Raw genomic sequence first — 19783 nt, 5'->3', positions numbered from 1 at the left:
AGACTTGTAAGGGGATCACAAGCTTCCTAACAAACAGGAAGCAGCAGGTGAAGCTAAGCAAGATCACATCAAATACCTGTACAATTAGCACAGCCCCCCCCCAAGGCTGTGTGCTCTCCCCACTTCTCTTCTCTCTGTATACCAATGACTGCATCTCCAACGATCCATCTGTTAAACTACTGAAGTTCGCAGATGACACAACAGTAATTGGTCTCATTCGAGACAATGACGAATCTGCATATAGACGTGAGGTCGAACGACTAGCCTTGTGGTGCGACCGTAACAATCTGGAACTGAACATACTCAAAACTGTAGAAATGGTGGTAGACTTTAGGAGAAACCCTTCCATACCTTCCACCTCTCACAATACTTGACAACACAGTATCAACAGTAGAAACCTTTAAATTTCTAGGTTCTATCATATCACGAGATCTAAAATGGACAGTTAACATCAAAAACATCATCAAAAAAGGACAACAAAGACTGTTCTTTCTGCGCCAACTCAGAAAGCTCAAACTGCCCAAGGAGCTACTGATCCAGTTCTACAGAGGAATTATTGAGTCTGTCATTTGCACCTCTATAACTGTCTGGTTTGGTTCTGCAACCCAACAAGAAAGACACAGACTTCAGAGGATAATTAGAACTGCAGAAAAAACAATTGCTACCAACCTGCCTTCCATTGAAGACCTGTATACTGCACGAATCAAGAAGAGGGCCGTGAAAATATTTACAGATCCCTCACATCCTGGACATAAACTGTTTCAACTCCTACCATCAAAATGACGCTATAGAGCACTGCACACCAGAACAACTAGACACAAGAACAGTTTTTTCCCGAAGGCCATCACTCTGCTAAACAAATAATTCCCTCAACAATGTCAAACTATTTACTAAATCTACACTACTATTAATCTTCTCATCGTTTTCATCACCAATCTCTTTCCATTTATGACTGTATGACTATAACTTTTTGTTGCTATCACTAAGGCTTAAATTGCAACCTATGACCATCATTTGTGTTGTAAATGTACCTTTGATGAAGGAATTTTTTTTTCCTTTTCTTTTATGTACACTGAGAGCATATGCACCAAAACAAATTCCTTCTGTGTCCAATCACACTTGGCCAATAAATTCTATTCTATTCTAAACACAGCACATAGTTATTATATAAGCAGATACATTATTGGGTAAGGGTTTGTTGGAAAGAAGTCAGCATTCCTCCTGCACTATTTTGTCTCTTTGAATTGCATCTTCACACATACCCCACATTTGATTTGAATGTAACTAGGCCAAACCTGTTTCCTGAGACACAAGTAAGTTAACTGTAAATTGATTTTTTTATGAGAATGTTCTTCCTAATTCTAGTCCAAAAGTGAAGAAACCATCCCCCCCTCTAGCTGTTGCTCAACTATAGTTCCCAGCAACCATTGATTATGGTGAGAAATGCCCTCCCCACCTCACAGCCCTGCAGCTATAGATCTTCTGTGAGAGAAAATTCTTTGTTCCCTACAGCAACTTGAGTTTTTAACATTGTAGGTAAGGGATGGGGAAATTTTGCATTCTGGTTGTCACGGTAGTAATACATTCCCTTGATGCCCAATTCAAGTTAAAATCTAGCCAATAAACTCAATAACTTTAATGAATTAATTAGAAAGATTTCAATTTTGCCAACCCAAAATTTTTTATCACCCATGATTTGATATGCTGCATGGTAACCAACCATAAACACTTTTTCTTTTCTTTTCTCAGTTTAACATCTATGATATCTGAGCTCCAGGGGCAAAATGACTTTGCCAAGCGCAGAGACTAGTTTCCTGTTCAGTCCTTTTCTTTGTTAACATGAGCTGCTAGCTGCCAAATGTCAGAAAATGTCTCTGTGTTCCGGGCTCTGCAGGCTTGCTTACAGGATATTGTAGAGAGACAAAAATGTAAAGACAAAGGAAAACGTGTCCTTTAAAAGGCATTTAAAGCAATCCTTGACCCACAGATTTCAGCAAAGGTTAATTTACCCCTATCGGAGCTGTCATAACAACAAAACAAAATGAAGAGAGAAAATATCTCAAAAGAAAAGGGGAGATGAGTATTTAGAGAGCCAATTTGGTGTACTGATTAAAGTGCTACCGGTGGCGAGTTCCAATCCCACCTTAGGCATGAAACCCAGCTAGGTGACTTTGGGCCAACTCATTTCATTGGATTGAAAATAGGAGGAGGAGGGAATATTATGTTCATTGCCTTGAGTTACTTATGAAATAAAGGCAGGATAAAAGAAATCTAATAAATAATGCATTATCTTTCACATCAAAGAAAGATGTGTTTAAATGATTCCATTCCTACCAACTCTCTAGCCTCGTGGCCATGCCAACTGGGTATTATGAAATTGTAATTTGATGTATCTAGAGGGCATCGGTTTGGAAGAACTACTATAATGGGTGCAAGTCATTCTAAGGAAAAGGAAAGATGAGAAACGAATCCAGATATAAGACTAAATATGGGGAATACTAAGAAGGATTAATATTCTACACAGTGCATTATTCCTATTAGGTATATCTCTATCCTTATAGAGTGCTGATTTAGAAAGAATACATTTTCCCCTTCATCAGAACAAACACCTCCACTCCTGTTTAATATCTACCATATAAAGTCACTGGGTGACATCATTCATTGCCACGGGGTGAGGTATCATCAGTATGCTGATGATATCTAGTTGTATCTCTCCTCCTGATGAGCTAACTTATACTGCTGATATCCTTTTCCAGTGATTGGAGGCTGTGGGGAGGCTGGATGAGATGGATGGCATAAAAAAAAAAAAGTAAAAAAGATTTAAAAAATCAAGCTTCAACTAAACATGGAAAGACTGAGTGTCTTTGGGCTTTACAGCCTTCTGAAGCTGGGGCTTTAGCATCTGGTGCTTGTTAGGGTCACCCTGCCCCAAACAGACCCAGCGCACAATCTGGGGTGGGTGGGGGTTCTTGTGGAGTCATAATTCCTGCTTGAAGAGCAGGTGACAGTTGTAGCCATAAGGACCTTTGCACAGCTTCATATTGTGTGCCAGTTGTGCCCATTCTATTCTGTCACTCATGTCTAGTCGCTTCCTGGATGGACTTCTTAATGTGCTGTATACATTGGACTGCCCTTATAGAGTATCCAGAAGCTTCAGCTAATCCAAAATGCAGCAGCATGGGCTGTTATGTATGCTTCAAAAGCTGCACAAAGCACACCTCTACTGCATTGGTTATCAGTGTGCTTCCAGGTCCACTTCAAGATTATGATTTTTAGAGTCCTACATGGTACAGGACCAGGTTATTTGAGGGACCACCAGCTCTCCAGCTACACCTGATCCCATCAAATTCAGAAGGAGAGGCATGCTCTAGATCCCATCAACTAGACTTTCATCAGGTGGAAAGGAAGCCTTTTCTGCTCTAGCCCCACCCTGCAGAACACTCACTCCTCATGAGGTAAGATGGGCCCAACCCTGTTGGCCTTTCAGAAGGCCCTCAAAGCATGGTTTTAATAGTGAACTTGGGGATCCTGTGTTAAAGCAGAGCCCATTGGATAGTTGTATGATGGTTAACTAATACACTCTATATATGCTTTGCCACCATTTTGTTATTTTAGTTTGTTTTTTGTTTTCTTTTAAGTTGTGGCCTGTATTCTGTTTTATTATATATACTGGCCAGAATCACAAAGGCTGGATGGCTATACAAAAATGATAGGTGATAGATGATACTAGGTAGGTAGGTAGGTAGATGATGATACAGACAGATAGACATTTCACATTATGGATTGTTGGGCCATGTTTGACAGGGAAGAAGCAGAAGCCTTAAGCACTTAAGCAACAAGGAGCAAATCAGAAATAGTTTGTAAAATTGCTTTAGTAAATTACTTTTATATAGTCATGGGATTTATTATTATTATTATTATTTTAAAAGTTAGCCAGCCATATATATTTATTGGGTTACTCATCTTGTAGCACCTTACTCTGGGAAGCTGACAGTAGTGATAAAACACAAACAAGGAAACCAAGAAAAGAAAAGAAAAAAAGAAAAAAAAGAAAAGGAAAGGAAAGGAAAGGAAAGAGGAAAAGAAAGAAAAGAAAAGAGGAAACCAAGAAAAGGAAAGAAAAGAAAAGAGGAAAAGAAAGAGAAGAGTAGAGTAGAGTAGAGTAGAGTAGAGTAGAGTAGAAGAGAAGAGAAGAGAAGAGAAGAGAAGAGAAGAGAAGAGAAGAGAAGAGAAGAGAAGCCTGCTACCATTGAAAGCAGTACATTCTGAAAGTGGTGGTTGTTTTCAGGCAAAACTAAGTTTGAATGTCGCAGGATCTCTTGTGCTTTGCACATCTATTTTTCTAAGACTGTACATGTTGCAACATTTACTAGCTCATACTACAAAATTAGTAAGCTTGAAAAAGACAAGCCACCTTCAAAATCAATTTGCATAAACAATATTGTTTATAATTTATGAATGCTTTCATTTGAAGGAGTACTTGTGACATTGACACCTCAAGAATTTTTGTAAGGGACATCCACCATTAATTCCATCCTACCCAACACAGGTGAGCCCATTGACAGTTGTTAAGTGAGTTTTGCCCCATTTTATGACCTTTCTTGCCTGATGTTTCTTTCTTTCTTGATATTAAATGAATCACTGCAGTTGTTAAACTAATAATAAGGTTGTTCAGTGACTCTTGCTTATGTAAATTGATTTATTGCAATCTAATTGTAAATTGTTTGTCAGGTCACAAAAATTGATCATGTGACCACGGGAATGCTGCAAGAGTCATAAGTGTGAAAAGTGGTCATAAGTCATTTTTTTCTAACTTCTAATGTATACTAAACAAATGATTGTAAATTAAGGACTACCTCTATGTAAGTCCAACTCATACTCTGCACACTTATTGATTCCTGCAAAGAAAGTCACATGGATGTAGGGCGAGAGAGAGGAAAGGCACAACTGATGAATACATCCCACACTTAAAAATCAAAAACAGAGCCTCAGCATGGGAAAATATGATTATTGAACCAACAATACAGAAATTAATTTTTTAAAAATCTATTTCAGTTTCCTTTTAAGATTCTTTCATTTCTGATGTGCCTTCAATTCATTTCAATTTTAAAAAAATTTAATTAAAATGTCTTATTAAAATAACAGATGCAAAGTAATGAGTTATTGCAATAATCTTATATTCTAACTGCAAAAGAATTTTAGCATTATTGCTTGAAACAGTTTACTATTTTTAAAAAAGAATTATTCTTTATTGATACAAAAAAGAATTCATTTTCTTTATTTTCTATTGTCTTTTATATTTTTGTTCCAAGCAAAAACAAAGAAACAAAAATTGTCATAGGCACCCAAGTAAGAAAATAATTCAGAATCTGACACTGACAAAATAAATTTAAAGCCGTTTCTTTTGTCCTTTGAAAGCTTTTGAGGAATAGGCAAGCAGAATCTACACAAGGAGATGACTGACTTCAATACATATGTCAATCTTCACCCAGCCTCAAGCTCTAATTTGCATGTTGTAAACAAGCAATTAAAAGTCAGACAGATTTTTTTTCTATCACATTATGCTACCTCAAATGCAGTGTCACTGGAGAGTTTGAGTGCACATTTAGTTGTTCACATCAAAAGATATACCTCTTTCCATTTTTCTATTTGGGATGACTGACAAATTACTTTAAAAAAATCTGATATGTTACAATAACAATATCCTTCTTGGCTACCTAATCAGAACATTTCAACAGTACCGGTAGAATGTCTGATTGCAATGGCTTGAACTGCCATTAATCCAATGATCACATCTCACAACTATTATGATACTCTTTACTATTTTGAACATTGACAATATAAGGAACAATGTAGGAATATACATCTTGAGGAAAAGCGTTGTCAAGATGACCTTGGTTTGCTTTTCATCTGCGCTTGTGTTTTTCTTTTCTTTTTCAGCCTGTCTTAATAGTCCAATTAGTTGTACTTTCAATAGTTTTTCACAGAGCTGTATTTTAAAACATTATTTTCTCCCCCATCCCTGCCAAGCAGGCATGCAGAAAGCAATGAATAACAACATGAAGACAAGTGACAAAAAGTGTCCTGAGAAAAGGGATATTATCCTTCAATTGTCCCTGCAAGTCCTCATTTAAAGGAAAAGGTTTCTCAATTCCAATATATTTTTTAAAAATATATCCTTATGGGCTTAGCAAAAACTGAAGCTGGAGGCACCTGATGTATGCTCAGAACAGAAGGATTTTTGAGGGTGGAGAGAGATTAGGGGACACAGGTGCCAGCCTTCTGTAGAATGTGCACTTCTGCTCCATTAATTGCTGACATATCCTCTACCACCCCCCACTTCCATCTCCGACCCCTAGGGAGAACAGCAGAGTGGCAGGCCCAGACTGGTACCCAGCAGCAACACCAGCAGCGAAAGTAGACAATTAGGTGCCAGAAGCAAAGGGAGGGAGGGAAAGAGGGGGTAGAGGATGCAGTTGCTTAGCAACCAGGCGGCAGAAACAGCTGTGTAGCAGGCCCGGGCTGGTACCCAGGCACTGACAAGCTAGCCAATTAGCACACTGTATTTAATGCTGATGTTTCCTAGCAACAGGATACACAAGTCTGCCTGCCACACACTCTCTCTTCACATCCCTCCCCCACCAGCATTCAAACCATTACTTGTCCCCCTTTTGACTCAATGACTCTATTTTTTGTCCCAGGAGAGATCAGGAAACTTTTAAAAATCTGTAGAGTATTTAGCTTCCAGTTCACTTAGCATTAAGAACTCCATATGTATGACATGATAACTGCAAAACCCACTGAGGAGTATGAGTATACCACAATTTGAATTAATAAGATTTTCTTAGATTACAGGAAAATTGCTGCATTTCATTTATGTATGTAGAAAGGGTTATTTTTCTAATTCAAACTGCTAGGCATAAAATAAAACATCAACAATTTGTGCATTTGCATCTGAAAAAAAAAGATGTTATTATCCATTCTTGCAAACTAAAGCCATATTACTGTTTCTCTGGATAACAAAAAAAACCAACGACAACCTTAACTATTGCTAAATTGAAAGCATCAGCAACATGAAAAACCTGGCTCTACAGAATGTTCTTATAATAGAAAGTGATATTCGTACGCATCATATGTATCCATGCATTAGATTGGGCATGTCCATGCGGTACCATACGATCATTATCTTTTAACATTATTACGTGATTTATGTACATTGTATTATATGTTTTATATGTGGCCCAAGAGAAATCCTCTTCACTCAATGCAGCCCAGGCAAACCAAAATGTCGGACACACATGCATTAGATGGTTCATCCTTGAGCCTCTTGATGGTAATACTATATATTCTTAACACAGACTGCCACTTGCCATGGATTGATTAGTCACATGAATGCTTTAAATCAGATCCAAAATATTTGTTTATTTGCCTAATATTTTTGATGAAATTATGTTCTACTTTGTTTAATACTGTTTACTTCAGCAGTAGTACAGTAACATTCATATGATTGAAACCAATGCATAACATTCCCATATGTTAAGGGGACAGATAATATGGTCTTGGCATTGAAACATACATTATGTACTAGCACAAAACTATTTTTTAACATAGAATCAATTGTACCTCATCATCACTTAGCTACACTTTAAAATGCAAAGACTTTGTATCAATGCTCGATTTGTTTAGAATTCAAAACCACGTTTACAGCTTTAATGGAAATATGGGCTTCAGGGAATAATTCAGCACTAGATCGGATACACTGGAACCCTTACTTTGATACTACTGTAGTCAATTAGATTTTTCTCACCTCATTAATGCTCTTAGGAAGTAGAGTTGAGAAGAAATAAAATATACCTTCTTTCATGAGGCAACATGGCATTTTATTCTGTGTGAATAAAACTGAAAGAGAACTAATCTTAACATTAGAAAATGTGCTTCAGAAACATGCTTTTTATTTGGATAGTAAAAAGCCAAGTTAAAACTGTGGGATAGCTCCACATGTTATCACTTAATGCAATTTCCTTCCATTCCCATCTTCAGTTGAAGAGCTTTAGAACATTATCCTGTTAGAGATCCTAAGCCTATCATTTTGTGAATATCCACATATTTACTGGTATCACCCAAATTCTGTAGGATTTCCCATGTTGCATCAGACTCCTCCCTGCTTTCTTTGCTATCCTCCATCTTTCCTCTGAAATGACCAGCACTCCTTCCAGATGGTCAAAGGGAGAGCCCACTATTTCTACCTATTAATAGAATAACAGAATAACCCCCTGTCCCTTAGGCAGGAAACCCTGTATCATTTCAGACAAATGGTTATCCAATCTCTTCTTAAAAACCTCTAGTGTAGGAGCACCTACATCATCACCCGTTCCACTGATTAATTGTTCCATCAGGAAATTTCTCTTAGTTATTATATCAATCTCTTCAATTTCCTACTACAGCTTGCTGATTCTGAATAAGAGAAGCCTGCACCCTAATCTGGATTTCTTTTCTATCAAATTCTGCAATAAAAAAATTTGCTCCCTACAAGTTTCTGCTTAATGATTACATTAAGATTGGAGTCAGACTAATACTACCACAGAAAAGTCTGATTTAATTTCTAATATAATTTTTTTCCTTTAAAGCATCTGCTTCCAATCTTGGATAATGACAAATTTATACACTTCCTCCTCCCGTTGTTCAATCTAAATTAATTCTCCTTCTGTCACTTAACTCACTGGCATTTGCTGAGATAGGTCTGAAAAAAAACAAAACCCATTTCCTTTTCCAGAAGTTAGACTGTCATCCCTTCAGAAATATTTGCCATGCAAATGTGTTAAGGCTGAGTTTATTTTCTCACATCATTAAGTATATATTTTATAACAGATCTTTCACATAACTTAGGAAATAAGTAATATTTCTCCCAACTGCACATCTCACCTTTTCATAGTGCTCTCTTTCACACATATCTTTCCACATACCAAGTGACTTCTCCGTTTTACTTTAGGCCAAAATCTGAATCTATCTTTTTACACATTTGTTTTTAGAAGTAGGACTTTGGTGCAACATCAATTAGCACCAGTTCATTAAAAAATCTTTCAGCTTATGAGGAAGAAAACTAGCTTCCTGTTATTTCTGAGTTAAATTCCTTTCTGTACCAAGGGGTTCACTCTACCAGACAAATTTCAGTTTTTTATATGACAAAAATCACATTAACCATGGTGGCGCAGTGTTTAGAGTGCACTACTGTAGGGTACTTCTGCTGCCTTCAGGCTGCCTGCAATTTGGCAGTTCAAACCTCACCAGGCTCAAGGTTGACTCAGCCTTCCAAGGTGGGTAACATGAGGACCCAAATTGTTAGGGGCAATATGCTGACTCTATAAACTGCTTAGAGAGGGTTGTAAAGCACTGTAAGCAGTATATAAGCTTAAGTGTTATTGCTATTAATCATGAGAAGCTATTGGAATACATCTATAAAGAAGTGTCCTAAATGAGTTTCAAAGAGAAGTCTTCCTCAACCATAAATGGAGATGTGTTCTGGGTTAAGGCTACCACTTTCTACATGCAAAACATGTACTCTTCAGCATGGATATCTCTGTCTCCCAAATAGTCTATGCATCCTTTTACTTTATGCCATTCCAGAGATTCCCAAATCATTGTGTCTTCTTTCAATTTTGCCAATGAAGTTCTGTGGCTTTTTCCTTGAGATTTTTCCACAGACTTTTTCCAGCACGTTTTCCACAGACTATTGTGCATGGAAATACAAGTGTTGGCAAAACAGGACTAGTCCTGGTATTACTAGTGGTCAACCCATGCTTTTGTCAAATCTAATCGAGTTTCACTATCTTGTCACCTCACGTTTGAATTACTACATCTAGCTCTACAAGCTACAAGCAGCTAATGGGAAAAATTAAGTATCAGAAACTTTTTAGACCTTCAGCTCAGCAGTCAAGAGAGCCAAATGGCTGGTAGCCATTGGCACTGTGAAGCTTGTTCACAATTGATGGTGTCTTACAGGGACAGTTCCAAGAAACCAGGCCTGTGTTCAAAGACAAAGGATCCAACAAAATGACTGCTTCATGCCTATAATCTTGGCCTCAGGACTCTTACAACACACCAAAACTTCCAAATCCCACCCCTTTAATATTTTTCCTTTTGGGGTTTTGGAGCCAGTTCAAATGTCTGCTTGCATAAATAAAGCAACATTATTGTTTAGAGAGATAAGGCAGCATGAACTGAAAGAAGCAAGCTATGTAAACATAAGCGCAGCTGTTTGGGGTAAGAATCTGAATCCACCCAACTCAGTATCTAGTCTCCAACAGTGATCAGTTTTAACTACAGAAGGAAATAATAGCTCATTTGGCGATACCAAGTATATTCTAATGGATAGCCTAGTTTTATGTGAAAAGACTCAGTGTGTTTCCTTTTAGAAGTATCTCTGGTTTCAGATGTTGGTCATAAGCGCCTAGCAAAAAACAAAGTAGATATTTATGCCCAGCATTCTATTGGCAATTGATCACTAGTAGTCTAGATTTGATCTGAACTAGGTTTGAATTAGAGAGCCAATACTGACACGAAATCCAAACATTTTAAGAGTCCTTCATAGTTCAATCCATTCAGAGAACAATTCAGACCAAAGATACCACAATTTCACAACTGTATCACATTAAAGTATGTATAGATGAATGTCCTCTCTTGAAATCCATTATGAATAAATGTAAGAAAACCTATTTAATTTATTAATATTTTCCTGATATAAATAACTATTTTTAAAAAGACAAACAGAATAATTATCAAATAAATAAGAAACCTGTGAAATTTGGGCAATTTAAACATTTTGTTTACAATTCTAGGGTTTATTTAGCCTAATTGGTGATTCCTATGTTATACTATATATATTCAGTAATCCTTCCAGTTATCTTTTAATATTTGAAATAATAAAATACTTTGCAACAGTTTAGCCAAACAAAAATCAGAAACCATGACTTCAACTTTTGCAAAGTACAGTATAATTTGATGTCTAAACTGACAAGTCATATTTTTGATTTTGATAGTGTTCTGATTTAGTTATTTGTTATTAGTATTTGGTTTTGTTTTTATTTGATATTGTATACTGCCAAGAGTCTTCGGAGGTTGGGTTTAAGTATTGGAAAACACATTCATTCATACACTTACCTGCAAGAAAGATAATTTTGAATTTAAGATGATACCCTTCTTCTCAGAGGAATAGTAGATGGGGGGGTAGAAATCACAAAAACTGCCCCACCATCCCAAAAATGTGTCCATTTGATGTATGTGCATGTGTATATGTCTTTGTGCAAAAAAGGTTGGACACAAAGAAGTATATTCACTGAACTGGAAAAATAGCAGAAAAGGAAAGATGAGAAAACAAAACTGAGTAGAGAAGAGACAACTGGAGAGGTATAAAGAGAAGGCCAATCAACAGTTATCAAAAGTTCATAACCCTAAAGTTTACCAACCTCGGCCCCAAACAGTCTTCTCTTAAATAGGCTATGACCCCTGTAACCATTTTTAGTTCCATCTATTTCAATAATGAATTATTCTACAACAGTTTCCTAAGCATACCCTGCCAATTCATAATTTTTGAGTATAGAAATATGATGGCAAAATTGGGAAACTGACTCAGCAGTTTTAATGGAAGTAAAAAATAGCATAGCATTCAAGAAGCCATATCATCCAAGCAAGAAGCTGACTAGATAGCGCATGCACCATTAGGCCATTGCTTGGATATTTCATACTTAAAGAGGGAAACAGAATAACCACTGCCAGAAAATATACATGGAGTTCCTTCCTCCCTTGTTCCTCCTTCCCTTAACTACCAGTAAGCAGGTAAGTGTCTGTATTGGGTGGAAAAGGGAAGAAGATACTGCAAGATTGCCTAAGAAACTGTCACAGAATGCTGAAAACTGACCATTCTTTCTACTGTATTCCCTTTACATTATATATGTATCACATTTGAACCAATTTCTGATGTCCACATAAACATATAAGAACCTCAAGAAATCCTTAGTAAGCACAAAGAGGTTACCTGTTTGAAATATCTTCCTATATAGACATATCTAGAAATTCAGAATCTTTCTATATGCTTAACATGGTGATAGTTGTGTATTTTGATAGAATAGAGGAATCTCAAATGGGCTAACATACAAAAAATATATTCAAAATCCAGGAGCATGACTCCTGAAGGAATGAAATTTGGGAAGTAATGGCTTCTTCAGTGCTACTGGATACTGCTGGGCTGCTACTACATTTATGTGATCTTCATTTTGCCTAGAATAACTAGTTTCAAAAATCTGTTCAGCTGAGGTAACTTTAATCAAAACATTCTTTCTCTGTGATATATGAAAATAGCAAGAACAATGATTTATCCTACAAAGCTGTCTCTAAATAAAACTGATTGAAGTTGAATATGTTTCACACATATTCATTAGATTTATTTATTTAGATTTGTTATGGCCACCCACTCAAGTAGACTGTCAGTGGAATAAAATGAAACTGACAGCTTAGAATAAAAACAGCCGTAACAATAACAATAAAATGGGACAGGGTTCCCACAAACATATTAACTCTAGGGCTGGGAACAGAGCCAGGATTTAAAAGGGCCTTCCAGAACCCCGGGAGTATAAGCATCTGGGAACTGTTCCAGAGGGCAGGAGCTGCAATGGAGAAGGCGTGCTTCCTCGTTCCCACAAGATGATATTCAATTGAGGGGATCGGGTGGCAAAAAAAAAAAAAAAACAGGCTGACCCTAACATAACCAGGTCCTAAGTCATGATCAGTAATAATCAATAATAATAATGTAAAATTAACAGTAATAGTTTATCTTTAGTATAAGTAAATATAGGGGAAGGGTTTTTTTCACAAGTAAGGAGAACTGAAATATTTATGTGCTAAAATTATGACCCATTTGAAGACCAGAAGCAGACTCTCATGAATGTGGCTTGATCTACAGTGAATCATAATTCTTTGGCTGGGTAGCAATCAACAAAACTAATAAAAATCTGGTCTTCAGTTCTAAACATAATTGCATTCCGCAAAATAACCAATAGAATTATAAAGCAGCTGTGACATAAAGACCATCACCCCTCATTGATAGGATCTCTAGGAGCGTTAATCTGTATAGAAGGAGAGAATTATAGAAGTTAATCTGTATAGAAGGAGAGGTGCCTTCTATGCCCAAAGAACTTCCTCAAATAGCCAAACACAATCCCCCTAATGAAAACTTTCCATGTCAATAATAATAATAATAATAATAATAATGATAATGATGATGATGATGATGATGATGATGATGATAATATTTATTTATTTATTTATTTATTTATTTATTTGCTGCCTAGCTCACAATGGGGCTACTTTAAGCAGCTCATAACCATAAAAAAACAAAGAAATAAAAAGGAAGTTTAAACAAAATTAAAATAATAGAACAATAAAACAAAAAAACTATGCTGTATGATTAATTGTATTCTCAGTGATCTGCAAAATTCCGAGAAAATGTTACTAATATAGGAATTATAGAGCCATATGATTAGCATTTTCATTCTGTGCTAGCGAATTCTCAAACTCCTTGACATAATATTGAACACAATGTTCCAATCCAATTTTTTATACCAAGCCTATAACTCTTATCCTCTAAAGCTTCATTTCTGAACAAGACAAATAATAAATAAAAGGCATAAATTTGGTTAAAGACAGCCAAGCATTTAACACAAGTACCTGTGTGAGTCCTCTGGTGCGCTTTTAAGTGTGAGCTCTTTGTATATACTTTACGACACCCATTAAACTGACAACGATGAACCCTCTTCTTGTTTTCTGGGGATGCGTCAGCCCCTAACCCTCCTTGTTCACTGTCACTGAGTGCACACTTTGTTGTGTTAGCTGGTGCTATTACACCAACTTTTACTGAGCTGAGGGTGGATTTCTTTGTCACTAATTTCAGTGTAACTGTGCCATCAACTGCAGAGATCGTTTGTGAGGTTTTTCCAAGATGGCGACTGAGTTCAGGAGAGGAAGGAGGTGTTAGTGAGGTCACTGCATTGAGTTGGGCCTGGTTAACAGCAGCATAACCCTCTGTAGAGGAGCTGGTAGGTTGCAGGCTGAGACAAGTCTCAGACAATAGTTTGTCCCTTGAGAGAATAATGTCCATGTTGCCATTTTTGTCACAGGTACTCATATCTACAGGTAATAAGAGTGGGTCCAATGGCTGAATGCTGTCTTCTGTGCCTTGAGCAGAAGCATGAAGAAAACAGTCCAGGTCCTCCACGAAGCTTTCTGAGTTCTTCCTGGGTTCTGTCTGAAGGTAGCGTTCCAGCTCAAGGCATGTCTGTAGAAACAAAAGGAAAAAGAAGCCATCACTGAACAGTCAAACTCAATTGCAACCACTGCCAAGAAGAAAAGAGTATCTGAATACAGCAAGCTGCCAGAGTCAGAGATAATAGAAAAGCAAATCAAAGAAGCCATAAGACAAAAGAGGAAGGAAGTGTCTGCAGCAAACATTACAGAAATGAATTATTCCATAGAATAAGAATACAATGGCTATTCAGCTCTGGTGTGTAGAATCTAAAAATCCAGGTACAAATCTATTGTGCAAAAATACTCAAACTGCAAAAAAGTAAAGAATTGAAAGCACAGGTTGCTAGTTGCCTAGCAACTATAAGAACAATCACTTGTAAATCAAGTGATTCACAAATATTACACAAGCACTACTTGACCAGTTCTGAAGAAATTCTCAACTCTATTTTGTTAACTACTTCGGGTATTCATACTAGACAGCAATGTAATAAATGTTTCAAATGAATCAATAAATATAAACTGAGAAATAAATATATAATAAAATTTCTATACTTTCTTTACAGATTAATTCAGACTACAACTCAAAACTGAAACATGATATGGAACTGATAAAACCTGTAAGTTCCTAGACCTCTAAGGAATTAATTTATGATTGAGTCTATACATACAAAACATGACATGTAATTCAATGACCTTGTATCAGCCATTTACACATCCAAGGCAGTGTAAAAGTTTTACAATAGGATGTAATTCACTCATTTCCTTTTCTCTTCCCAAAGTTGTCCTCCTGAGTTTATCTTCTATACACAAGGAAAATGATACATAACTAATCACGTGTGTTGCAGGCAAAAATAAAATGCAAAGACTTCCAAACGTACCAAAGAATAGTATTGTTGATTTTCTCACACATACCATAGATCATATATGCAACTATATCACTGTGAAATACAGGCTGCTTGCAATTCTTTCAAATGGATAGAATCAGGAGACAATAAAATTCAGTGATGTCTGAGCTGCTGGCTAAAGGGCTGCAAATGTTAAGATTAGCGCAAGCAAGTAGGAGATTTTAAACCTTGTAACTATCCATTTACATAGATTAGTCTTTCACACATACTTAGTTAAACCAAATTATATATAATAGAAAATTCAGTCAAATCATAGGATTTGTCATCTCCTAAACAGCCAGTGAATAAATAATAAGCATAATGTTATTGTTTTCTCCAAGCTTAAGTATACTTTCACGGAATTTCTTTTTGTCACAAGAGAAATAACAATCACTCTGTATCTTGATTAACGCTCTGTGAGGCTCACATTCTAAATATAAAGCCCACAAGTCTTTGGTTAGCAAGAGTTAGATGGAAAAAAGATTTTCAAAGAACACTGAAACCAGCACAGGCCTTGTGAAGTCTCCAGATGATACAAGACTGTGTTGGGTCAGCTAATATCCTGTGGAGAAGACAGGAGGGAGCTGTCCCTGTAAGGCATTACTCCTTCTCTGATGACCACAGTGATCCTGACAGGCTTTAAGCCTTGTCATTAATTTTCCATAAAGAACCATTTCCGCAAGCCCCCTTTTGGGCAAGGCCCGATGCTTTGAGAAACATGCAATTATTCTTGGATCCCACCCCCTGCAGTCTTTGCACCTGTGTCATTTCAAGATACCAGCTGGTCAAGGCCTGCCTTCTGCCTCAGAAATAGAAAGGCACCTCATCAAACTCACCTCCTCTTAGAAGGGAAAGGGAGGGGGAAGGCGGCCCCAATCATGAAAAAGTGCAAGTAAGCAAGCAAGCTTCCAACAGAGAAAAACTTACTTCCCTGCTCCCCATCCCCCGCTGGCCCAATCCCAAGCTAGCAAGATTTCAATCTGAACAACAGGGGTGATGATGTCTAGCTTGAACAAACCACAAATTGCTCCCACTAGCAAGGTTACTGGCAGGATACAAAGAATGCTAGTTTTTTTTTTAAAGAAATAATAAATTAAAAGTTACATATGTTCAAAAATAAGACACGAGAATGCTAATTAAGAGAAAAGGAAATATCAATGTCTTTTTAATCTTATGATTTCGAAGTCCAAATTATAATATTTTTCAGGTTACTAACAAAAATTTATTACTGGGTAATAAACACACTTGGACATCCTTAGCATACAGGAATATATTGTAAGAAGCTATCAAGTTCTTAAAAGTCATGTTAGTAATATAAAAATATGCAATGTAATACACAATACCCAAATATGTTATGCAATATAAAGTCAATTTCTGCACAACACTTTGAATTTTATATTTTCCCATCCTGAGAGAGAGGAATCCAGACAAAATATCTGTAATGCAGAAAAATTATCAGAGACATCAGAGATAGCTTAAATTGACTGACCCTCTTTAAGATAATGAAGCAGGATTCTTTCCAAACTGGTCATAACCAAAGTCTGTGAAGTATTACTTTTGAAGTCCATAGCAAACAGTGGAACATTATGCAGATTACCCATTCTAGTCAATTGGGAGATAAATCAATTCTGAATTAGTTGAATCCAGCTGTCTCCCATATCATTGAGCTGACTGGCACATTCTGAAATTGACTCTAGGTAGTTACAATGAGAACATCTAAAGGAAACCAAACTGAAATGAAGAAGAGTGGAAGGATATGTGTGTGAGAGAGTTTCACATTTCTAAAGTCACCCAATTTCTCAATAATTCTGGGCAAAATATAAATTGAAAACTTAGGGAAGAACCTACTGAAGGTAGGCCATTCTTCAGATAACAAGGCCCTATGTCAAGGCCCTACCAGCACATTGAATTGTACCTGGTAATGGTACAATGGTACAACTACTGGTAATTGGGCAGTTTACAAAGCAGAAATATTTTGCAGACATACCACAGCATGCCCGTAATTTCTTGTGCTCCTGAATTCTGGATCAGCTGACATTTCTGAATGGTCTTCAAGGGCAGCCCCAAATAGAGCACACAATAGTCCACATGCAGAGAAATCATATGTAATGGATCTTCCCTTTTGTGTTAAATCAGTGCGACGAACCATGATACAACTTTTATAAAGTATCATCTAACCTTTTTTTATCCTGCAGAGTTCCAGTGTGCCTATTCAAAATCTCAGCTAGTCAATAAGAAATGTTGCTCAATCTATTTACCACAGCTGATAGATTTAGGTTCCTTCAGATGTTAATAACCTACATTTTCTAACATACTTCACTAGGCCAACTGAGGCTATTGGGAGTAGCAATTGAACAATATCTGAGGTGCAATGCCTAAATTATTCTTGTACTAAATTATGATTGCAGTGTAATGGAAAATTGCCTCTGTATCCATACAGAGATTAAAATGTTACTTATTACACTAGTTCATTCAAAGTGAACTGGTGGTTATCTGTTACTTTTTCCAGGTAATCTCTACTGTCTTCAATCTTATCTTTACTTGGTTTATAGCAGCATCAAACATCATTAATATGCTTCTGTTTTTATGCAGTCAGATACTCAGTTTAGTGGTTCAGTGCTTTAGACACAACCTTATTAAATCAAAGTTGATTCTTAAAGAGTGGGGGGAGAGAAGTTCATATTAAATGCTATTGTATTCTCACAACAAAGGCACACATCACAGCAGGAAACAGACACACACAAACCTAAGGAGAAGGAAAAGAAGAGCTGTTATTAATACAAAAGCCAGTACTGAACAAAAGATCCCTTAAGATAAATAATGCAGCACAGCTGCTACAGTATAAAGAGAAATTGATAAATGTTATTCATTGCCAGTCACTATTTGAAGAGATGGAGAAGCTGGTCCAATAAACAGAAACGATAATTGGGCTTCTTAATTTCCTAGTTTTAAAAAAAATGGTTCTTAGCTATTCTGGAGTATATTACAAATCTCTCCAATTCATCTTCTCCATCAGGGATGCAGTATTGGAAGGATAATCTATTCCCACTCTCTGCTGATGTAAGAAACCCATTCTTACTGTATTTAGTAGGTAAGCTATACAACCTCTACTTAAAAACAGTAAATGAGGGGAAATCCACCACCTTCCAAAACATTGTATTTCTCTATTAAAAAAATGTGTACCATCAGAAAATTCTTGGTTCCAATTCTTTTTACTGTAATTTGAATATTTTAACTGAGATTTTTCTTCCCCAACAAATTTATTCTCTATGCAGAAGCCTTTCAAATAAAGTAGTCCTTATTTCATCTCTTAATCATCCAAGCTCTTTCGAGAAAGCTCTTCTAAAGTTTTCTTGATTATATTAGAGCATCAGGCTTTTACATCTTTGTAACTCTCCCCTAGATGAATATGTTGTATTATGCTAGAACTAGACACAATACTCCAGTTGAGCCAATACCTACAGCTGAGTAATGTAACAGCTTCTCAACACCATACTACTTGATGTAGCCTAGGACACGTTATAGTCGTTTTAGCTGCTGGATCAACCATTAATTCATATTTAGCTCTTAAAACCTCTGGGTCATATTTGTATACACCACTGTCAAGTCATTTTTTATTTGCACATTGATTTTCCCTAGATCAATCTAGACCTGAATTATCTCTGTGAAAATTGTTTTGCAAATTTTGTCCAATTCTTGGTATCAAGATAATCTTGAATCTCACTTTTTTCCCCCTAAAGGTAACCTTCTTTTCAGTTTGGTTCACCAGGGTATTTAATGACAGTTCTCTCTATCCCTACCATACTAAACCCAGGGCAGAGCTCCTGTTGACCTTTTAGCATTCTTTCAGTAACTACTAACCACTTTAACACAGTTTACCAGTATGCCAGTGAGAACATTTTAGTGAAAGTTATGTTGAGAGGAGGGTAGGGTAGGGTAGGGTAGGGTAGGGTGGGGTAGGGTGGAGTAGAGTAGAGTAGAGTAGAGTAGAGTAGAGTAGAATAGAATAGAATAGAATAGAATAGAATAGAATAGAATAGAATAGAATAGAATAGAATAGAATAGAATAGAATAGAATAGAATAGAATAGAACAGAACAGAACAGAACAGAACAGAACAGAACAGAATAGAATTTTTTATTGGCCAAGTGTGATATTTAGTATACAAAGCTAGCAGCTATTAAAAGAGATAGCTTACATTTTCTTCCTTCTTAAGAAACCCAATCCATGGTCGCTCTTTGTAACTATTCTCTAACCCTGACTGGCATTGAACTGTAGAGGTTGGAGTCATTAAAAGATGGTAGCTGATGGATCAAGCCTAATATATCATATAATGTGTTAAAAGTACAGGTAGTCCTCATCTGGTGACTGCCTCATACAGCAACTGTTTGCATTTAGAGTGGTGATGGAAAAAATAACTTTGTGACCAATCCTTGCATTTATGACCTTTGCTGGTCTGTAAAGCGAAGGACAGCTGAATCAAATTGTAGGTTACAGTCATGGTTTCACTTATCAAGTTGCCAGTCCTAATTGTGGTCACTAAATGAGGTCTACCTGTACCTGAAAAGGGAAAAGAATGAATATGCCCAATTAAGGTAAGAATCT

At 36.6% G+C, this 19783-nt stretch overlaps 1 protein-coding gene across 1 annotated transcript in view; it reads right to left on the bottom strand.

The window, feature by feature from the left end:
- The window catches only part of KLF7 (KLF transcription factor 7), a 93737-nt gene that overhangs the window by 29331 nt on the left and 44623 nt on the right, over positions 1 to 19783 (bottom strand). The window contains exon 2 of the mRNA XM_058186420.1: positions 13720 to 14326. Coding sequence (XP_058042403.1) covers positions 13720 to 14326 — 607 coding nt within the window. The remainder of the gene's footprint in view (positions 1 to 13719; positions 14327 to 19783) is intronic.

The sequence above is a fragment of the Ahaetulla prasina genome, chromosome 1 (assembly GCF_028640845.1).
Source record: "Ahaetulla prasina isolate Xishuangbanna chromosome 1, ASM2864084v1, whole genome shotgun sequence".
NCBI lineage: Eukaryota > Metazoa > Chordata > Lepidosauria > Squamata > Colubridae > Ahaetulla > Ahaetulla prasina.
The sequence above is the reverse complement of the archived record's forward strand: the minus strand, read 5'-3'. Positions and strand labels throughout refer to the sequence as shown.